The sequence below is a fragment of the Sceloporus occidentalis genome, unplaced genomic scaffold, assembly GCF_023333645.1.
Source record: "Sceloporus occidentalis isolate IW3139 unplaced genomic scaffold, rSceOcc1.0.p SCAF_3, whole genome shotgun sequence".
NCBI lineage: Eukaryota > Metazoa > Chordata > Lepidosauria > Squamata > Phrynosomatidae > Sceloporus > Sceloporus occidentalis.
This window is the reverse complement of record NW_028316983.1, coordinates 19008534-19027617: the sequence shown is the minus strand read 5'-3', so window position 1 is coordinate 19027617 and position 19084 is coordinate 19008534. Positions and strand designations below refer to the sequence as shown.

At 43.1% G+C, this 19084-nt stretch overlaps 1 protein-coding gene across 1 annotated transcript in view; it reads left to right on the top strand.

The window, feature by feature from the left end:
• The first annotated feature begins 3143 nt into the window (after positions 1–3143).
• Positions 3144–19084, top strand: part of RBM38 (RNA binding motif protein 38) — a 38498-nt gene continuing 22557 nt past the window's right edge. The window contains exons 1-3 of the mRNA XM_089513764.1: positions 3144–3606; positions 11360–11483; positions 17098–17152. Coding sequence (XP_089369890.1) covers positions 3439–3606; positions 11360–11483; positions 17098–17152 — 347 coding nt within the window. The 5' untranslated portion in view covers positions 3144–3438. The remainder of the gene's footprint in view (positions 3607–11359; positions 11484–17097; positions 17153–19084) is intronic.

Below are 19084 nucleotides of genomic sequence, written 5' to 3'. Positions count from 1 at the left end.
AATAACCTAAGAAATATAAGAAAAGCCTTGGTGGATTAAAGGTCCATCTAGTTTCCACAGTTCTCAAGAGCAGCCCAACAGATGCTCCTAGTAGGCTCACATGGACCTTTTCCCAAGCAAGTGGTTCAAGATGCGTATCCTTGCTCAGCCATGCAAAATCACTAGGCAACCTTGGGCAAGTCACACTCTCTCAGCCTCAGAGGATGCCAAAGGCAAACCCCCTCCCTCTGAAGAAACTTGCCAAGAAAACCCTGTGTCAAGTTCTCCATAGGGTCACCTTAAATCGGAAATGACTTGAAGGCACACAGCAACAACCGGTTTACTTTAGGGTCACCATGAGTCGGAAATGACTTGAAGACACACAATAGCCTATACGTAGTAGAGCTGTCAATAAATCGCATGAAATGAATGTATATTTACAGGAGTATTTTTAAGCTTTTATTTGGTACTGTCCTACTTTTTTTTTCTTGAAGGTCCTCCATTTTGCAGTGCCTTGTCCTCCTTTGCGGTTAGGGCATCTGCTCACCCTGCACTTGGAGGCACACAACAACGTAGGTAACACAGCTGTCCATAAAGCATGTGAAATTAATATATATTTATATGAGTGTTTGTCGCTTTTATTTGGCAATGCCCTACATTTTTTCTTGAAGGTCCTCCATTTTGCACTGGCCTTGTCCTCCTTTATGGTTAGGAAATCTGGTCACCCTGAGGCACACTACAACAACAACAACAACAACGGCAACATAATAGCTCCCAGTAAACCATATGAAAGGAATTTATATTTACATGAGTGCAAACATGAGTTACAAACTCTGTTGTTGTGTCCCTCCAGGTTATTTTTGACTTATGGTGACCTTACCATACGGTTTTCTTGGTCTTCATCCTTCTGGACAAGTGGCTGGAGGCAAGACTGCAAGTAATACCCCTCCATACCATCTGAACTGCAAACAGAAACAGCAAAATGCAGGCCTAGGACTAACATCTTCTCCTTTTTTTCTCCTGTATGGTTTTTAACACCTTTGCCTGATGAAGAAGCCAGTGGAGCTCTGAAAGCTTGCAATGTCTATACTGTGCATTTCGGCTGGTCCAATAAAGGCATCACTGTGAAGTCGAAGGATTTCATGACCAGCATCCATAGTTTTTTGTGGGTTTTTTGGTCTATGTGGCCATGTCCTAGAAGAGTTTGTTTCACCAGCATCTGTGGCTGGCATCTTCAGAGACGGCCACATAGCCTGAAAAACCTACAAAGAAACTAAAGGCATCACTTTTGGGTAAACTTTTGATATTATTGGATTTGCTATATGGCTGACACAGCTCCCCTTCGATATTTCATAGGTTTCATGTGGCCTCTCCTTTCTCCTCTCACTGAGTCTCATCCCTCCTCACACCATCTCCCCATCATTTTAAAGAGATAACAGGCCAATGCCACAGATGCAGATGTTTGAGGAGAAGTGGTGTGGTGTCACACATACCCTTTACGACACCACTGGAAAGCACACAACAACAACAACAATGACTGGCATGTAGAGAGATCTTGTAGTGGTTCTCAACCTTTGGGCCTCCAGAAGTTTTGGACTTCAATTCCCAGAATTCCCAGTCAGTATCCTCATTGTTCAGGAATTCTGGGAGCTGAAGTCTCAAAAATCTAGAGGACCAAAGGTTGAGAACCACTAGCCTTCAGTCTACTTCCCCAGATGCAAAGGAATTTGAATTGACATCCTCCCATACCAATGACATATATAGGTCTATCCCTGGGGTCCACTCCACTATCTGCATCTGAGGAAGTCGACGGAAGTCTAGGAAAGCTCATGCTGCCAACTTCTTTCTTTCCGTTAGTCTCAAAGGTGCTACAAGGTCTCTCCACATACTGATTCTGCAGACTAACATATCTGTGACTTCAATCAAAACCCTTTGTGTATGGAAATGAAGAAGCAAGTCCAGTTTAACGATGGCCCTTAGTGAACAAAGACACTGCGAACTGGCCACTGTGTATGGAAATGGAGAGGCAAGACCAGTTTGGCAATGGAAACTAGCCTGTAGGTGAAGAGAATAGACGACTATAGGATGCTCACCTGAAGATATGGACTCAGATAGTGCTGAAATGTGTGTACTGAGCCAGCAAGCCATTCTCCCTGTTCAATCCATTGCTGAGAGAATGTAGTTTATAGATGGTTCCAATTCTGCTGTTTCTCTTTCCAATCTATCTTTGTAGTTCTCACTGCTCTTACTGTCTGGAGGTTCCTCCTAATGTTGAGCTGGAATCTCTTTTCCTGGAGCTTGCATCCATTGTTTGGGGTCCTGTTCTCTGGAGCAGCAGAAAACAAGCTTGCTTCAGTCTCAGTGTGATAGCCCTGTTTAAGTATTTGAATGCATCTGAGGAAGTAGACTGAAGTCTAGGAAAGCTCATGCTGCCAATTTCATTCCATCAGTTAGTCCCAAAGGTGCTACAAGATCTCTCTTAGTACTATGTGAAGGGATATATATATATATGTGTGTGTGTGTGTGTGTATATATATACATTAAAACAATACTTTAAAACAATTAAAATAGTATATATATAGAGAGATATAAACACATTTAAACAACACCATATATATATATATATATGAACATTTAAACAACACTTTAAAAACAATTAAAATAGTGTGTCTGTGTGTTTGTGTGTGTATATATAAACACATTTAAACCGCAATTTAAAATACAATTAAAATAGTGTGTATATATATATATATATATATATACATTAAAACACTTAAAATTAAAATAGTATATATAGATATACATATATATGAACACATTGAAACAACACTTTAAAAACAATTAAAATAATACACACACACACACATATATACTATAGTATATATATATGCATATATACTAATATATATAGTGAGCCGCCTCGGGTCGCAACTTGGGAGAAAGGCGGGATAAAAACAAAACAAACGCGAGCTTCACAGCCTTTGGCTCTCCCTTTTAGTTGCCTGGAAGGCACACAACAACAACAACAACAACGACGACGACAGCAAGGCTCCTTCCCCGAGGGACTACAAGGCCCATGGGGCTGTGCAGGGCTTGCCATCCGCCCCAGCCCCCCCGATGGAGGGAGGCGTGTCCGGTGCCTGGCTCCGGAGCCGACGGGGCGGGGAGGAGGAGGCAAGGCAGCGGGCTACAAAGCCTCTCCGGCGGAGCGGCTCCGCTTCCTGCCGTGGCTGCTTGGCGAGAAGGCTTTGCCCGACGGAGGGACGGGGCTGGAGAGCGGGCGAGCGAGGGAGCAGAGCCGCCGCCGCCTTGCCAAGCGCTGAGCCTGGCTGCTGGGGCTGGAGGGCTGCCCCGGAGCCCAGCCTGGAGCCCCTTCCCCTGCGCCGAGGCTCCCTGCCAGGCGGGCGCTGCTGCTGCTGCTGGTGAGGCTGCTGCTGGTGGTGAGTCTGCTGCTCCGCCATGCACCCGGTGCCCAAGGACACCACCTTCACCAAGATCTTCGTCGGGGGGCTGCCCTACCACACCACCGACGCCTCGCTCAGGAAGTACTTCCAGGGCTTCGGGGACCTCGAGGAGGCCGTCGTCATCACCGACCGACAGACGGGCAAGTCCCGCGGATACGGCTTTGTGAGTCTCCCGGCGCCTTCGGAGGGGGAGGGGGAGGAGGAGGAGGGGAGAAGCCGCTTTCATCCCGCGTTCAGCTGCCCCGGCTCTGGGCCGTTCCCAGAATCCCCTGCCCTTGAGCCAGGGCGGCTAACGCAGTATCAAAGCGGATCATATCACGTCTCAGGAGTTTTTATCACCCTGGGGCCGATTTTGGCGTTAAAGAGAGATTCAAGGGCATTGAAAGCATCCCAGAAAGAAAGCGGACATGGCAGGGAACTGCGCAGATGCTTCGAATCAGACAATCACGGGGCCGTCCAGTTTCACCCCTTCGGCCATGCAGGAACTCACAATCAAATAAAGCCATAGCAGAGATGCATGATCGCTGAAATCCCCAAAGTAACAAGAGATGCATCTGAATGTGAGCACTTTAAGGGCGGGTTTTGTGTGTGGAAATCATTTTGCGTTATTTTTCTGGGATATTTGCAGGATAGGCTCCAATCGCCTTCATTTGAGAAACTCCTCAGATTCCCCCCCCCCCTTTTTTGGCCTTATTGACCACTTTCTGTCTCCATCCCTTTTCTAGAGTGTTTAGTTTGTTCTGAAGAGATTTCGTAGAATCACTTTTGTTCCATTTCATTTCATTTTGTTAGTGTGCTGCCGTTCTCTCCCAGGGGACCCAAGGCAGCTGTGTGAGTTGGAAGAGATCCCCCCCCCCAAAAAAAGGCCACCCAGTCCAACCCCAGGCGATCGAAAGGCATCCATGTTCCAGGCCATTAATAATGCCAATTAATTATCTTGTGAGTGGAAGGGGAGGGAGTCTGTAAACATCTGGAAAGTCAGCTATGCCTCACTTAGAATCCTAGAGGGGAAGAGACCCCAAGGGCCAGCCCCTGCCATGCAGGAATACACAGTCAAAGCATATTCCAAACTCTACATAGAATCATAGAGTTAGAAGAGAGCACAAGGGCCATCCAGTCCAACCCCATCCTGCCATGCAGGAACTCACACTCCAAGCACCCCCTGTGACAGATGGCCATCCAGCCTCTGCTCAAAGGCCTCCAAAGAAGGAGGCTCCATGATCCTCCGAGGGAGGAGTGTCTTCCACTCTCAAACAGCTCTTACTGTCAGGATGTTCTTCCTAAAGTTGAGCTGGACTCGCTTTCCCTGTGGTTGCAAAAAGAATCTGGTACCTTCAGGGCATTGAGGATTTCTTCAGTCTGTGCCTTGATGATGATGATGATGATGATGATGAAGGCAGATTGGAAAAGACGACAGTGCTCATTAAAGTGGAAGGCTGTAAGATAAGGGGAAGACCACAGCTTTGAATTTCCAGGGCTTAGAAGTCTCTTTTTCATAAGGTCACCATAAATCAATGCCTAGATGATGGCAAATGAAAACAACACAGAATCGTAGTTGGAAGAGAACCCAGGGGTCATATAGTCCAACCCCATTCTGCCATGCAGGAATACACAAAGCATCCCTGACAGATGGCCATCCAGCCTCTGTTTAAAGAGCTCTAAGGAGGGAGACTCCACTACACTCCGAGGAAGGAGTTTGTTCCACTGTCGAACAGCCCTTACTGTCAGGAAGTTCCTCCTAATGTTGAGGTGGAATCTCTTTTCCTGGAGCTTGCATCCATTGTTCCGGGTCCTGTTCTCTGGAGCAGCAGAAAACAAGCTTGCTCCCTCTTTAATATCCTTCAAATATTTAAACAGTGCCATCATATCACCTTTTAACCTTTTCTTCTTCAGGCTAAACAGCTCCCTAAGTTATAAGGTTTCATCGTTTCCAAACCCTTCACCATTTTGGTCACCCTCCTTTGGACATGCTTCAGCTTCTCCAAATCCTTTTTGAATTGTGGTGCCCAGAACTGGACGCAGTTTATGTGAATGTGTTTGTAAGCCTTTTTTGTAGCTTGGGAAGAGGGGGTTGCTTAGAGGTTAGGAGACCGAGGCTGTGTCTGCACTTTTGAGATAATACAGCTTGACACTGCTTTTGTGCTATCCAGTGCGATTTGTGGTTTTACAAATCAGCCTTCTCTGGCCAAGAGTACTAGTGCTTCACAAGGCCACAATCCTGTACAATGGAGCCATGGCCCTTGTAGCTCGATGAAGCCATGGCAGTGAAAGTGGTATCAAACTTCATTATTCCTACAGTGTAGATGCACTCAGAGCTAAACTGTCCCATGACTACTGCATCACACATTTGTTGGTTTCAGTCCTCTAGTCTATACTGTATTTTCGCTTTTTGTTTTGGTTAGCTTCAGTTGTAAGACTAGGTCACTGGGTGACCTTGAGCAAGTCACACTCTCTCAGCCTCAGAGGATGACAATGGCAAACCTCCTCTAAAGAAACTTGCCAAGAAAACCCTATCATAGGTTCACCTTAGGGTCAACATAAGTCAGATTTCCAGTTGAAAATGACTTCAAGGGACAGAACAACAATTGCTTGGGGACTTATGGCAAAGGTGGAGGAAAAGTAGTTTTGCAGACAGGATTCCATCAAGTTATTTAGTATGGAAATGGGAATCCATTGATTTTTTTTTTTTTGAGTCGTATTTAAACCACTAGTTCTTATAGCCTTTGACCCTTCATATGTTTTGGATGTCAACTTCCAGAAGCCCCAGCCAGGACCTTTTGCAGGGGATGAAACCCAAAATCTCTGGATGGCCAAAGATAGAGGTCTGAAGTATATATTGTGTGGAACATGTGGAGGGGGGTACGGGTCTTTTATTAGATTTTTGACTTCTGGCAGTATCTGCTCCATGTGTCCATGGCAGGACAGACTGTTTTCTTGTTCAGAGGTCTCTTCTTTTGCTTCTGCACCATATTGAGGAGCTAGTTCTTGTGTGGACTGTGCAAAACGGATGGTATTCTGCTGGGCATCCCTTGAACTTCAGTGCTTGGTTAGCACCAAACTTTCTGTCTCTCTGCGTCTGCATCTTCTTTTGGATTCTGATACTGTGTCCCCACTGCAGAAATAATCCAGGTTGACCCCATTTCAACTTCCACGGCACAGTGCTGTGGAATTCTGGGAACTTTCGTTTGTTGTGGCACCAGAGCCCTGACGGAGAAGGCTAAATGCCTCCCAAAACGATCATTCCAGAATTCCATATCACTGAACCATGCAGTTAAAGTGGTGTCAACCTGGATTATTTCTGCAGTGCAGATGCAGCCTGAGCCTCGGGACTTTATAAAAACAGCAGCAGTTCACTGGCTACTATTTTAATTTCTCTCTCATTTCTGCTGAAGCATTTTCTATTCTATGAGGTGGGTGGTGGTGGGGAGTGGGTGGAGGGAATGATTTTGTAACCTAATGCGTTCTTCACATTGCATTGGTCTTTTGTCTTAGCTGTTTTGTTCTGTGCCGTTTTACCCTTAGTGTCATGAAGATGAGTGGCATTTTTCTCCCCTTTTCCCTCTTCTGTTCTCATTTCTCATTTTTTCATATAGTTTCTGAAGTGATGAGATGGAGAAAAACCTCCCTTGTCTCCTGAATGAATTCTAGACAGTTCAGGAAAGTGGGTGGGTGGGTGAGGAATAATGATTTTTCTCTTCCCCTGATGTCACCCCAAGCCTGTCATCACATATGAATACTCAGTTCTCCCAACTGTGAGAACTGTAGCCAAAATTGCACCCTCCATCTTGTGTGCTGAAGTCACAGCAACCTGAGGAAGGGGGGCAAAACTTGCATATGTGCAATTAAAAAATAAAGCTATTTCAAGGTTCTCCTACTTGTTCTGGCAGTATTTGAGTCCCTGCCCATGGCATAGTGGTTTGAGCATTGAACCACAACTCTGGAAACCAGGGTTTGATTTCCAGCTTGGCCATTTAACCCACTGGGTGATGTTGGGCAAGTCACATGCTCTCAGCCTTAGGGGAAGGCAATGGCAAACCAACTCTGAAATAATCTTGCCAAAACAGAAAATCATGACTTGAAGGCACATAACACACACACACACCATACACCTGACCTGCCCAGTTTCTTTTTCTTTTAAAGAACAGCTCAATGAGAACTGTGCATGCTCAGCAGCCACAGGGCATGTATAGGGGAGGAGAGCGGAATGGAAAACTTGTCTGAGAGTGTGTGTTACAGGAGTATCCTGGCAACAGACATAGTTGGTTGCCACTTTGAAGAGGCTTATGAATATGGGCCATGTCTTGCTATATGCCCCATTTCTACAGAAAGTATTCCTTGTTAAAACTGTTCCTGGGATCAGCATGGCACCCATGGCTAGCTTAAGTGGTTTTAGAAAGGGGATTATAAAAATTTGTGGGGGATGAAGCTACCATTGGCTCCCTGCCATGATGGTTGTATGGTGCTTCCAGGATCAGAGGCAGCATGACTCTGAATACTAGCTGCTGAGCAAGAACAGTTAGAAGAGGACAGTAACCCTCACCTCTCAAAGACTAGATAGCCATGGTGGAGATTACATAGATCCTTGGTTTGATACAGAGGAAGTTGTCATGTTAGGATCCTAGGAATCAGAGCTTGGAACAGTTACTCCCCTTTTTAAAAACTGCAACTCCCAGATTTCAACAGCCAACATAGCCACTGACTATATTGACTGGCAGGATTCTGGGTGTTGTAATCCAAAAAACCCCTAATAATTTCAAGTTTATGCCCAACCAGACTATTGTCTACAGTGTTGTTGTGTGCCTTCAAGTTGTTTCCAACTTATCATGACCCTAATGTGTACCTATCATGAGGTTTTCTCGTTAAGTTTCTTCAGAGGCAGTTTGCCATTGCCATTCTCTGAGGCTGAGAGAGTGTGACTTGCCCAAGGTCATCCAATGGATTTACATGTCCGAGGCAGAATTTGAACCTTGGTCTCCAGGGTCATAGACCAGTGGTCAAGCTACTACACCCCACAGGCTCCCATTGTCCATCAGGCAGGAGTTGTTGGGAGTATTGCCTAGAGATGGCAGGGATTGAACCTGTGCCTGGTTGCAAACTATGCACTCCTGACACTGAACTGGATCCTCTTTTCCATGTCTTGGTGGCGTTCTTATAACTTTTTACAAATGACATTTCTGAGAGGAGAGCTGCTATTAAAGGAAGCAAGAAGTGGGATTTAATGCTTGGGCCAGACATCATTGCTGTTATCTTCATGATCCATCTACAGACCTCTCATTCCCCTCCAGCTGTTTGGTGATATTTGTATTTTATTTTTTTTTTAAATTCAGAGTGGCAGCATGTGCTCTTTTTAGAAACTGTTTTATTCCACATATTCCTCTGTCAGCAACTGCTTGTTTCTTTGGATGCATTTAAGCTGTGTCTGTCTGTAATTTAACCAGCTGATTCTGAATTTAAATAAATTAGCACAATAGCCTAAATGCACTGTCAGTTGGCAGAAGGATTGCTTGTTTAGTCTTAGGGGAAAACAGAAGAGAGTGGTGAAACACCTTTAAAGATCAACAAATTTATTGTGGCATCACTGTTTATTGACCCAGTGTGTTTCTTCAGATAGTTTGCTGAAGTGGCCTGGATTCGCCCTAACTGAAACATTAGTATTTTTGTTCATTTTTAGAGTGCTTGAAGGTGAATGCCTTTTCCCCACTAAATCTTCTTACTTGTTCTTGGCAGTATTTATGCCCCTATTTATTTACCCATCCTACCCAGTTTTTAGGTCAACTTGCAACTTAATAAGATCTTGCATGCATTCAGTATTGGAAGAGGAAAATCCCTTACAGTTTCCTTGTTAATTCTCAATTGTAGTAACAGACCAGAACCAAAGTTGCCTCCGTGGTAGACAAGTGTGCTATTGACTCTCAGCCCATTAATTAGAATTATACCTTGCTTCCCCCAGCCCATGTTCATCTACTGATTCAGTCTTGCTCTTGTTTGAAGTTAGTGCTGCTTCATTTATTTCAAGGTTCTTATACAGTAGACAAATAGCCAGTACTTCCCTGCACATTCTGCATTGTTCTCAGCTGCCAATCTCAGTCTGCTGGTTTTGCTGTAGGAGGAAAAGGAATAGATATCTTCTGTTGTTTCTTTGCATAATGGAAGGTAGCATGGTCGATGCTGCTTTTTTCTTTTTCCTAAAGCAAAAATAATAGCTATTGTAAGGTGATTTGCACTCTCCCTCCACTACTCCTGGTCTTGCAGTGTAAATCACAAGGTTCGGACGGCAAACTTTACAGCAGCAGAGGGACAAGCAGTAGAGGTGCCAGTCTGAGTGTAGAAGAGTTCAAGGCATCTTGAATCTTTAGCAGCATCTAAGGGTAGGAACAGTGCTAAGGGGTGGCATGAAGCTGCCCTTTCCGAAGACAGATTGGGGCCATGGCAACCATACACCATGGCCTCAGTCTACTTTGAAGGTAGCCCAAAAAGGAGCCAAAAAAAAAAAAATCAGTTCCTTTTTGGGCTGGGAAAAAGACAGCCAAAGCCCAAAGCCTGTTTCAAGACATCCTAGTGGCATGCGGCATGTAAATGCCACACCGCTGGAGTGTCTTGAAGCCACCCATATCTGGGCAGCTGTCCGACTTCCAGGCGACTTCAGGGTGGTGTATATATTTATTAAAACAAGCCAGCTACATGGCGTATAAACACTGTGCTCCCAAGCTGTCCAGATGGTAGCTTTAAAGGGCTGTCTGTTGTGGCCCTTTGGCAACCCCCACTTTGAGGTATATGAAGATGGAATGGTGCTTTAAAGGGCTGTCTGTTGTGGCCCTTTGGCAACCCCCACTTTGAGGTATATAAAGATGGAATGGTGCTCAGCGCTTGGAAATAGTTACAAAAACAAGTAACTTGGCATTGCTTTACTTATACACATACACACACACACCTCTGGGGCTTCCTGCACTGACTGAGGAATGGACTAAAAATCAGTAATTCCCAGCCTCTGGCCTTCCAGATGTTTTGGATTTTGGCACCCAGAATCCCAGACCATTGGGGAAGATGGCTGAGGCTTCTGGGAGCTGAAGTCCAAAACACCTGGAAGATCAGAGTTTGGGAATCACTGGATGAGATGGTGTTTGTAGTTCCCCCCAGCTCTAAGATTCTGTAACAAAGTTGCAAGTGTAATGTGACAAGTGATAACATCACTCCTTTTTCAGTGTAACTGTATTTTAGTTGTTTCTATAGTTATAGGGTGTGTGTGGCCTCATTATATAGACGTCGTTTGTGCCACAAGCCAGTAACTTGTAGCATTCTGATGTTTGTTTTTTTAAAAAGAACAAAAGCAAAACTCCTAAGAGTACTTTCTAGGTATTTTCAAAGAACAGTGAAGTAAAGACTAACATCAGATTTGTGTGTGGCAACTATGAAGTTGCACAGACTACTTAGTTGACTTCCTCAAATGTGAGGTGTAAGATCTTCAAGGTTCAGGAGTATATACAGTGCCTCAGTCTTAAAGAAGTATTAAATGAGTTATTCCTTGTTTTTTTGTGCTGCAACAGACTTTTCATTTTAATGGGAGTCATGTTGAGTTAGCTCTTAATTATTATTATTTTAAACAAATGACTTTGTAGGGGGATTGGGACTGTAACTGCATGTAACTGCTTTTTTAAAAGAATAATTATCCAAGCTGTGATTGAGCCCACCTGTCTTTTACTTTTGATGTCAGACAGGAAGCAAACAAGAATATCAGTGGAGGCATGAGGCTTTCTTCTTTATGTCACACAAAGGATTATCCCCTCTTAGAGCTTGGGGGTGGTTGGGGGGGTAGGTTTTTAGTTTTGTGCCAGTGCTTGCAAAAAGGAGAGGAGAGAATGAGCAGTGAATACACTTGACTTTCTGTCTTTGCAAATGTCGTTTATGCTTCTTCCCAGGTGACCATGGTGGACAGAGCTGCAGCTGAGCGGGCATGCAAGGATCCCAATCCCATCATCGATGGCCGGAAAGCAAATGTCAACCTAGCATATCTGGGAGCAAAACCAAGGAGTATTCAAACCGGTGAGGCATACATTTCTTTCTCCCTCCCTCCCTCCCTCCCTCCCTCCTCATTTGGTCAGGCTCAGGCTTAAATTAGTTCATGGTCTCTCTGGATTTGAATAGGACAATCCAAATAGGGCTCTCTGTGTGTATATTCTGTGCCCCAGGAAGCTCATTCTGCCATCCAAATAAACTCTGCACGTTAAGCTTATTTTGTGCAATTGTTTCTGCTGCCAAGAATGATGGGGGCTTCAAAGCTATTGGCAGCCTCTTGGCAAATGGTAGAGGAGCTGAAGCAGAGAAAGGCAGCAGCAAGCCATGCAGTGGTGTGTGCACTCCGGCTCCAAACAGCTGAGCATGGCGTGCCTGTGCGCTTATGGACAGTCAGCTGATGAGATCATCCTCTGCCACTGGCTCCTGTAGACTGAAGTTCAGAAAAAGGCTGGCATGCTACAATGGCTAGCCATAGATTATTAGAGTTGAAAAGGACCACAAGGACCATCTACTCCAACCCCACAGCTCAATGAAGGAATATATGACATCCTGGAATACATCCATAAGGATGCTTATCCAACATCTGCTTAAAAACCTCCAAAGATAGAGAGTCCACCATCCACTGAGGCAGCCATTCTACTGTCAGATAGCTCCTTCTAAGTTCTTCCTAATGTTTAGATAGAATTTCTTTTCTTGAATCAATTGGTTTGTGTTCCAGTCTTTGGAACAGCAGGAAACAAGCTTGTTCCATCTTCTACGTCAAATCCCTTCAGATATTTAAAGAAAGCTATCATATTACCTCTCAGTCTACTCTTCTCCAAGCTGAGCAGATCCATTCCTTCAGTCATTCCTCATAAGGCTTGGTTTACAGACCTTTGGTCATCTTGATTGCCCTTCTCTGGACACAGTTCACCTTGGGATGACACTATGTAGATTGTACACACCAAATCCTTCAGTCAGCATAGCCATGCTGAGAGCTGTAGTCCAAAAGGTAACATTTCAAACTCTGAATAGTCAAGAGCCTTGGCCACAATGCCAAAGCTACATCCTGTTTGAATTACTGTGGCACATTTGATCAGAGCCAGTTTGGTGTAGTGGTTTGAGCATTGGACTACAACTTTGGAGACCAGAGTACAATTCCTGCTTGGTCATGGTAACCTTGGACAAGTAACACACTCTCAACTCCAGAAAACACTATGATAGGTTTGCCTTAGGTGGCGTACAGACCGCCCAAAAAGGGCGGTCTGGCCATGCCTTGTTTTGCTGCGTGAGGAAGCGGCAGCGGACAAACCGCATGGCTTCCTCATGCAGCAAAAAGAACCCATAAAAAGCGGGTTCTTTTTGCGGCACCATTGTGATGCCACAGTGCACCAATGATGCACTCGCGATGTCACAATGCCGTTGCAATGTGCGGATGCTAAGCGTCTGTTACGTCAAAATGTAACATCTGTACAGGGCGCTGCCATTTTGACATACAGAATACATGCTAGGGTTGCAGGGCGTCTGTAAGCGATGCCCCAAGGCAACCCTAGCATGTATTCCCTACGTGCTAAAAGGCCCATCTGAACTGGGCCATAGTCTCATTAAGTGAGACTGACTTTTTAAAAAATATTTTTAATTTTAAATAAACTTTATTGTTAAAAAAATACAGTTATTAACATACACACCATTACATTCAATCAATACATAAAGTTCTTATATGCATATACTTAAGAGTGAAGAAGTAACTAACTAAACCAATAGAAAAAGATCAACCTTTGTTTTTTGCCTGATTCTTTTTTCTTTTATATATCCTTCACCTTCTACTTATCTATAATTTCTCTTCCTTTCTTCTTAAACCTTCTACTTATTACCTTCCCAAATTTTTCTTCTTCCCTACCTCCACCATCCTTTCTTTCTCTCTTCCCCATCTTCCTTTCCTATCTACTTTAACTCCTCTCTAAAGTCATCCTTAATATCCTTCTTCCTACCTTCTCTTACATACCCATAACCTTCTTCACTTACCTACCCTACTTCAGGGATGTAGCCAAGGGGGGGGGGGTTGGGGGTTGGGGGTCCGGACCCCCTCCCTTCAGGCCCTGGGGGCGTTCAAGCTCCTTCCTCCCCCCTCCTCCCCTCCATCAAAACCATGGAGAACTCGGAGAGGGAAAAGGGGAAAGACAAAACAAAAGTTGCAAGCTCAGAGAGAGAGGGGAGAGAGAGAGAGAGAGAGGAGGGGGAGGGAGTGGGTCCCTGTGATTTCTTTCCCTTTCATTTCCATCGGAGTCCAGCTTCCACTCCTCATCCTCCCCCTCCTCCCTTGTGCTTTTGCCAGAATAAAAGTCTCTTCCTGTAGGAAGAAGAAGGGAAGAAGGGAAAAAAGGAAGGAAGAATGATAGGGAGGGAGGGAGGGAGAACTGAAGAAAAGAAGGAAAAGAAGGGGAGAAAGGAAGAAAGAAAAAGGAAGGAAGCTTCTAAAAGGAAATATAAAAGAAAGAAAAGGTGACTTCTAACTTTCCTTTCAGCAGTTATATCCATATAAAATATAGTAAAATAATAATAATAATAATAATAATAATAATAATAATATCCCTTACCCAAAATGCTGAGGACTAGATGTATTTTGGATTTTGGAGTTTTTCAGAGTTTGGTATATTTATATACAGTATGTCTAATGGGATATAATGGGAGATGGGATCCATGTATGTTTCATATGCATCTCATAGACATAGACTGAAGGTAATTTAATACACAATATTTTCAAAATAATGTTGTGCTTCTGCACACTGAGCTTCAGCAAAACCCTGAGACCACTATTCCTTGTGTAATTCAATAATTCAGTAATTGATCTAAACCTTCATGATTCCCAGGTGTCTTTGAGTTGGGGTCAGACCAGATGCTCTCAGGATCAGTTTTGGGTTTTGGAATAATTTAGATTTCAGAAGTCCAGAGAAAGGAGACTCAGACTCTACTCTGGACATTTTTCCTGAGAATGGACGCATGTTTTCAAAAACAGTCATTTCTGGATTTTTGCAACAACAAAAAAGAGGAGGGTCTGTGATGCAAAAAAGCAAGAGGCTTCCTTCCAGCCTTGTTTTTTCTCTTTTTTAAAAGACAAAGTGAATAAAATACAGTTAGCTGGCCCTTTTTCAGCATGTCAATGGGGATGCTTTGATGGAGAGTTCCTGCATCGCAGAATGGGGTTGGACTGGATGGCCCTTCTTGGGGTCTCTTCCGACTCTATGATTTTATGATTAATTAATTAATATATGGAATCAATCTAAGATGATGAATCGGGGCTGTGGAGTCCTATGGCCCTGCTCCAGGCAATGCTAGACTGCAGGCCCCATCATCCAGCAGCACCACAGACAGCTGGGAACAGCAGCCTAATAAGGCTGTACACTGCAGCAATAATCCAGTTCGACACTACTTTAATGCTATGGAAAATCCTGGGATTTGTAGTATGTTGTGCCACCAGAGCTCTCTGACAAAGAATGCTAAATGTCTCACAAAACTACAATACCCAGATATTGTTGCTGTTGTTGTTGTTGTTGTTGTTATTTTCTTATATCCCGCCTTTCTCCCAATATACGGACTCAAGGTGGTGATTTTCCATAGCATTAATCTATAGTATATCTTTCTACAATGTAGATGGACACCTCCATTACATAATTTGTTGAGGATGCTTTGACAGGGAGTTCCTGCATGGCAGAATGGGGTTGGACTGGATGGCCCTTGGGGTCTCTTCCAACTCTATGATTCCATGATTCTATAGCACTCTGAGCCTACTGTGATTTTAATTGTTTTTAAAGGTATAAAGGTATAAAGTCTTATAATGCAAGCCATGCACTGATGGACTATTGCACTATAATTTTTTATTGATTGATTTTATACCCTGCCTTTTCTCCCAAAATAGGATTCTCTTAAAGGAGTTTGTTTATTATAAAAAGAAAGGAACGTGTAATGACTTGGAATTAAAAATGATGATAGATAGATAGATAGATAGATAGATAGATAGATAGATAAGTCTTGGAATTAAAAAGTGTGTGTGTGTGTGTGTGTGTCTTAAAATTAAAAATCCCTCTTGGAAGTGGGAATGAAATGTTGTGTGGATGCAGCCTGGGTTCTTAGCTCAGTACAATGTCTCAAAGCATGAGCAGAGTGTCTCTGAGCATGAACAGAGTGGCTGCCGCTGATTGCTCGAGCAGCTGCACTTTGCTTTATCGAGCTGAATTTATCTGATGTAAACACCTTCAGAGGAAGGACTCAATTTGCATCTGCACTGAAAAAATAATCCAGTTTGATGCCACTTTAACTGCCCTTGGCTCCATGTTGTGAAATGCTGGGATTTGTAGTTTGTTGTGGCACTTGACAGATGACTCAACTACAGTTCCCAAGATTCCATTGCACGAAGCCATAACAGAAGTTAAAGTGGTGCCATCAAGGTGTCGAGGGTAAACGCTCGACCCTCTTTTTGTGTCTTGGGGGGGGGGGCTCTTAGCCTCTCAAAATGGTGGCACTTAGCCTTGACCCCCCCTTCCCAAAATCCTGGCTACGTCCCTGCCTTCTTCTCCCTATATCTCTTTCTACTTCTCTCTAGGTCTTCTCTAGATTTCTCTATCTATCTTCTTATCTCTTCATCTTCATTCATACTATTCCTTCCTTCATACTTTCTTCCTTCCTACCAATATCAGTCCTGTTATTGACTAGTTAGACTTTCTTACTTTGATATCTACTTACATAGATCCAATGTCTAGGTACCATAATTAAAATTTAATTTATTATAATCTATCAATTGAAATTTATTACTGCTATCTTTCCCCATTTACGTTCAAAAAATTCCATTACTTTTCTCCATTCTTCCATATATTAGTTGTTGTTGTTATTATTATTATTATTAACCTTTATTTATAAAGCGTTGTAAATTTACACAGCGCTGTACATACAGTCTTTTTAATTAGATGGTTCCCTGCCCTCAGGCTTACAATCTAAAAAGACACCACACAAAAGGAGAAGGGAGTAGTGGTGGGGAAGGGGATGAGGTCCAGCAGTTCCTCTCTACCTCCAAGGCCTGGATCAAGGCAGATGGAGTCAAGTCTTCGTAATGACTTGAAGGAATACAACAACATGTTTGATATAGGGCTATTTTTGAAAAGAAAAGAAAAGAACAGTCGAGCTGGCCCAGAAAACTGTAAAATACCTGTACTGGCAAATAGAAAACCATAGATAGTCTCCAAATTAGGGGGGGGGCAGTTAATCATTATTGTCAGAATAAATTAAGAAATATGAATAAGCAGTAAGCAGAACCATTGCTATCCAGAAAATGATCAGCATTTTAAAAATCTTTATAGAAAATTGGCTTGTGATTTAAGAAATTAATGAACTATAGTTGGTGTGTAAGAAAAAGTAGTTGGTTAAAATATGGGATATGTGCATATACAGTCATAAATCCTCACAGAAAGACATTTGAAGCTTCTTAGGGTTACTGAAGACTGATGAAAATAAAGAGACAGTATATGAACAAAGCAAAACTATTAATGCAACTGACCAGAGTTGGACTTAGTCCTGAGTGGGCAGGCTTGCTCAGGCCTACTGCACTTTATAAATAAATAATGTGTTGCATGGGCTAATTTGACATTGCTCTTGTCAATGTTTTCTCTAGGTTTTACCTTAGGGGTGCAGCAGTTACATCCAGCTCTCATTCAGCGACCTTATGGGTAAGTAGAATTTGTTTTCCTAGCTTCGTGAGCAGCCAGTTTGAATAGACACAGAAGCCTTATCTGTGGCAAGGCTTCCAGTAATTGCTTTCTGTTTTGGTACGCTTTTCAAAAAGTTGTGATAGCTTTCTCTTGCCCTTTTCAATTTATTGTGGCTCTGCCTGGATCCACAAATTACAAACAGCGCATCAGGTTCTACTTCAACTCATGTTTCCTTATTTTCTTTCACCGTCCATAGCCCATTTTCCTTTTATGTTGTACCTTTTTAGATTGTAACAGTACAGATTGCTGACATGTATATTTATGTGTGGGTTTAATAGATACATAAGACATAAGACAGTCTTTTCAGCTGCAGAGTGGAATGTCAGTGCTATTAAATTGAAAAACAAAGGAAAGAATCCCAAGAGAAAGCTGTTCTTTCTCTTCCTGGGTTCTTCCTCTTCCTGTGCTTTTCCTTTTCCCTGTCATGCATGCCTCACTGTCATATGTCCTTTCCATGCCCTCATCCAGTCTTCCCCATATGCTCAGTTACAGTAGTCCCCCACTTATACACAGGGAAACCATTCCAAGACCCCAGTAGATGCCTGAAACCATGGATAGTATCAAATCCTATACTAATAATAATTTTGGATTGGAATTGACTGTAACTGAAACCATGGAGAATGAAATGCAGATCAATAATACTGTTGGACCATGACTGGCCACAGGTAACTAAAATCGTGGAACCACAGATAAGGGTAAACTAGTGTATTTTATAGAAGCTCATGTGGTAGAGAAGGAAGCAGTCTGTGGGTTCCTTCTGGATAAGGGTCTCTGCAGAGAAAGTTTCACTCTGTAATAATGTTCCTCCTCACTTAACCAGTCACTTCATGCAACTGCAAAGAATTTCTTTTCTTGGTACTTTTCTTCTGCCTCCCATTTGAAACGTTGAAGTGCTTCATTAATACTGATCCTCTGAGCTTTTGTTTCCTATGGATGCACTATGAAGCTCTTCTGTACAGGGTCCATTCAAAATGACTTAGGTCAATGAAGGGACATGGCATTTCTGGGTTTCTGATGACATTATGACCAGGAGCAGTGCTAGCTGGGGGAAACTCTGGGAGTTGTAATTCCTCTAAAAAGTAACATTTCCTCATTCTTCTAAGGACCCTAGCAAGTTGAACAAGCCTTGTAAAATCCAAGGACAATTATTGTGGGGTATGTGTGTGTTTTGGTTTTTGGTTTTGCACAGTTCTCATTTAAATGGGGCCCATGTATGAGGTATTTGATGTATTGGTTGTGCCTTGCTGCTTTTGTGCTCCTTGCAACAATCCCAGCTTAGAAAATGAGTTGCCTTTGGATAAAAAGTGTAATATTCTCTGAAAGAAACATTAGGTCAAAAATTGATTCCGGACAGATGTTATTCGGGGCTTGAGGAGTCTACGAAGTGAGCCATTGTCCCCAGTTTTCAATAGAATATCCATCTCTCCCCAGTCCAAAACATCCTCTTTCTATGCACCTAATAGGATCTGGCAGCTGCTTTGGAAAAGACAAGGGTACTCTGAGACAACAATAAGGACTGTCTGTCATGCTACCTTCATTTAACTGTTTAATGATTGATGCAATTCCTTTTTTGAAAAAAAATATCTAAAAAAAAATATTGCTGTGTGTCTTATGTGTGTTTGTCCCTAAAGAAGTTAAGAAAAGTAAGTTCTCTTGTTTTGTGTGTGGGGAGGGGGGGCGGCGGGGAGGGGTTGGAAGGCATCTGGGACAATGCATTGGCTTTTCTTTGCTAAGTAGAATTAATATTTAATCTTATTTTTTCTTGTCTTCCACACATAGGCTGTCTTTCTTTTCATCCCGCCAGCCTTTCTGTTGTCTATTACACAACTGTGTTGAGTTCACACTTCTAAAGGTTTTATTGCTGTGCAAGATGGCATTGTCATAACACTT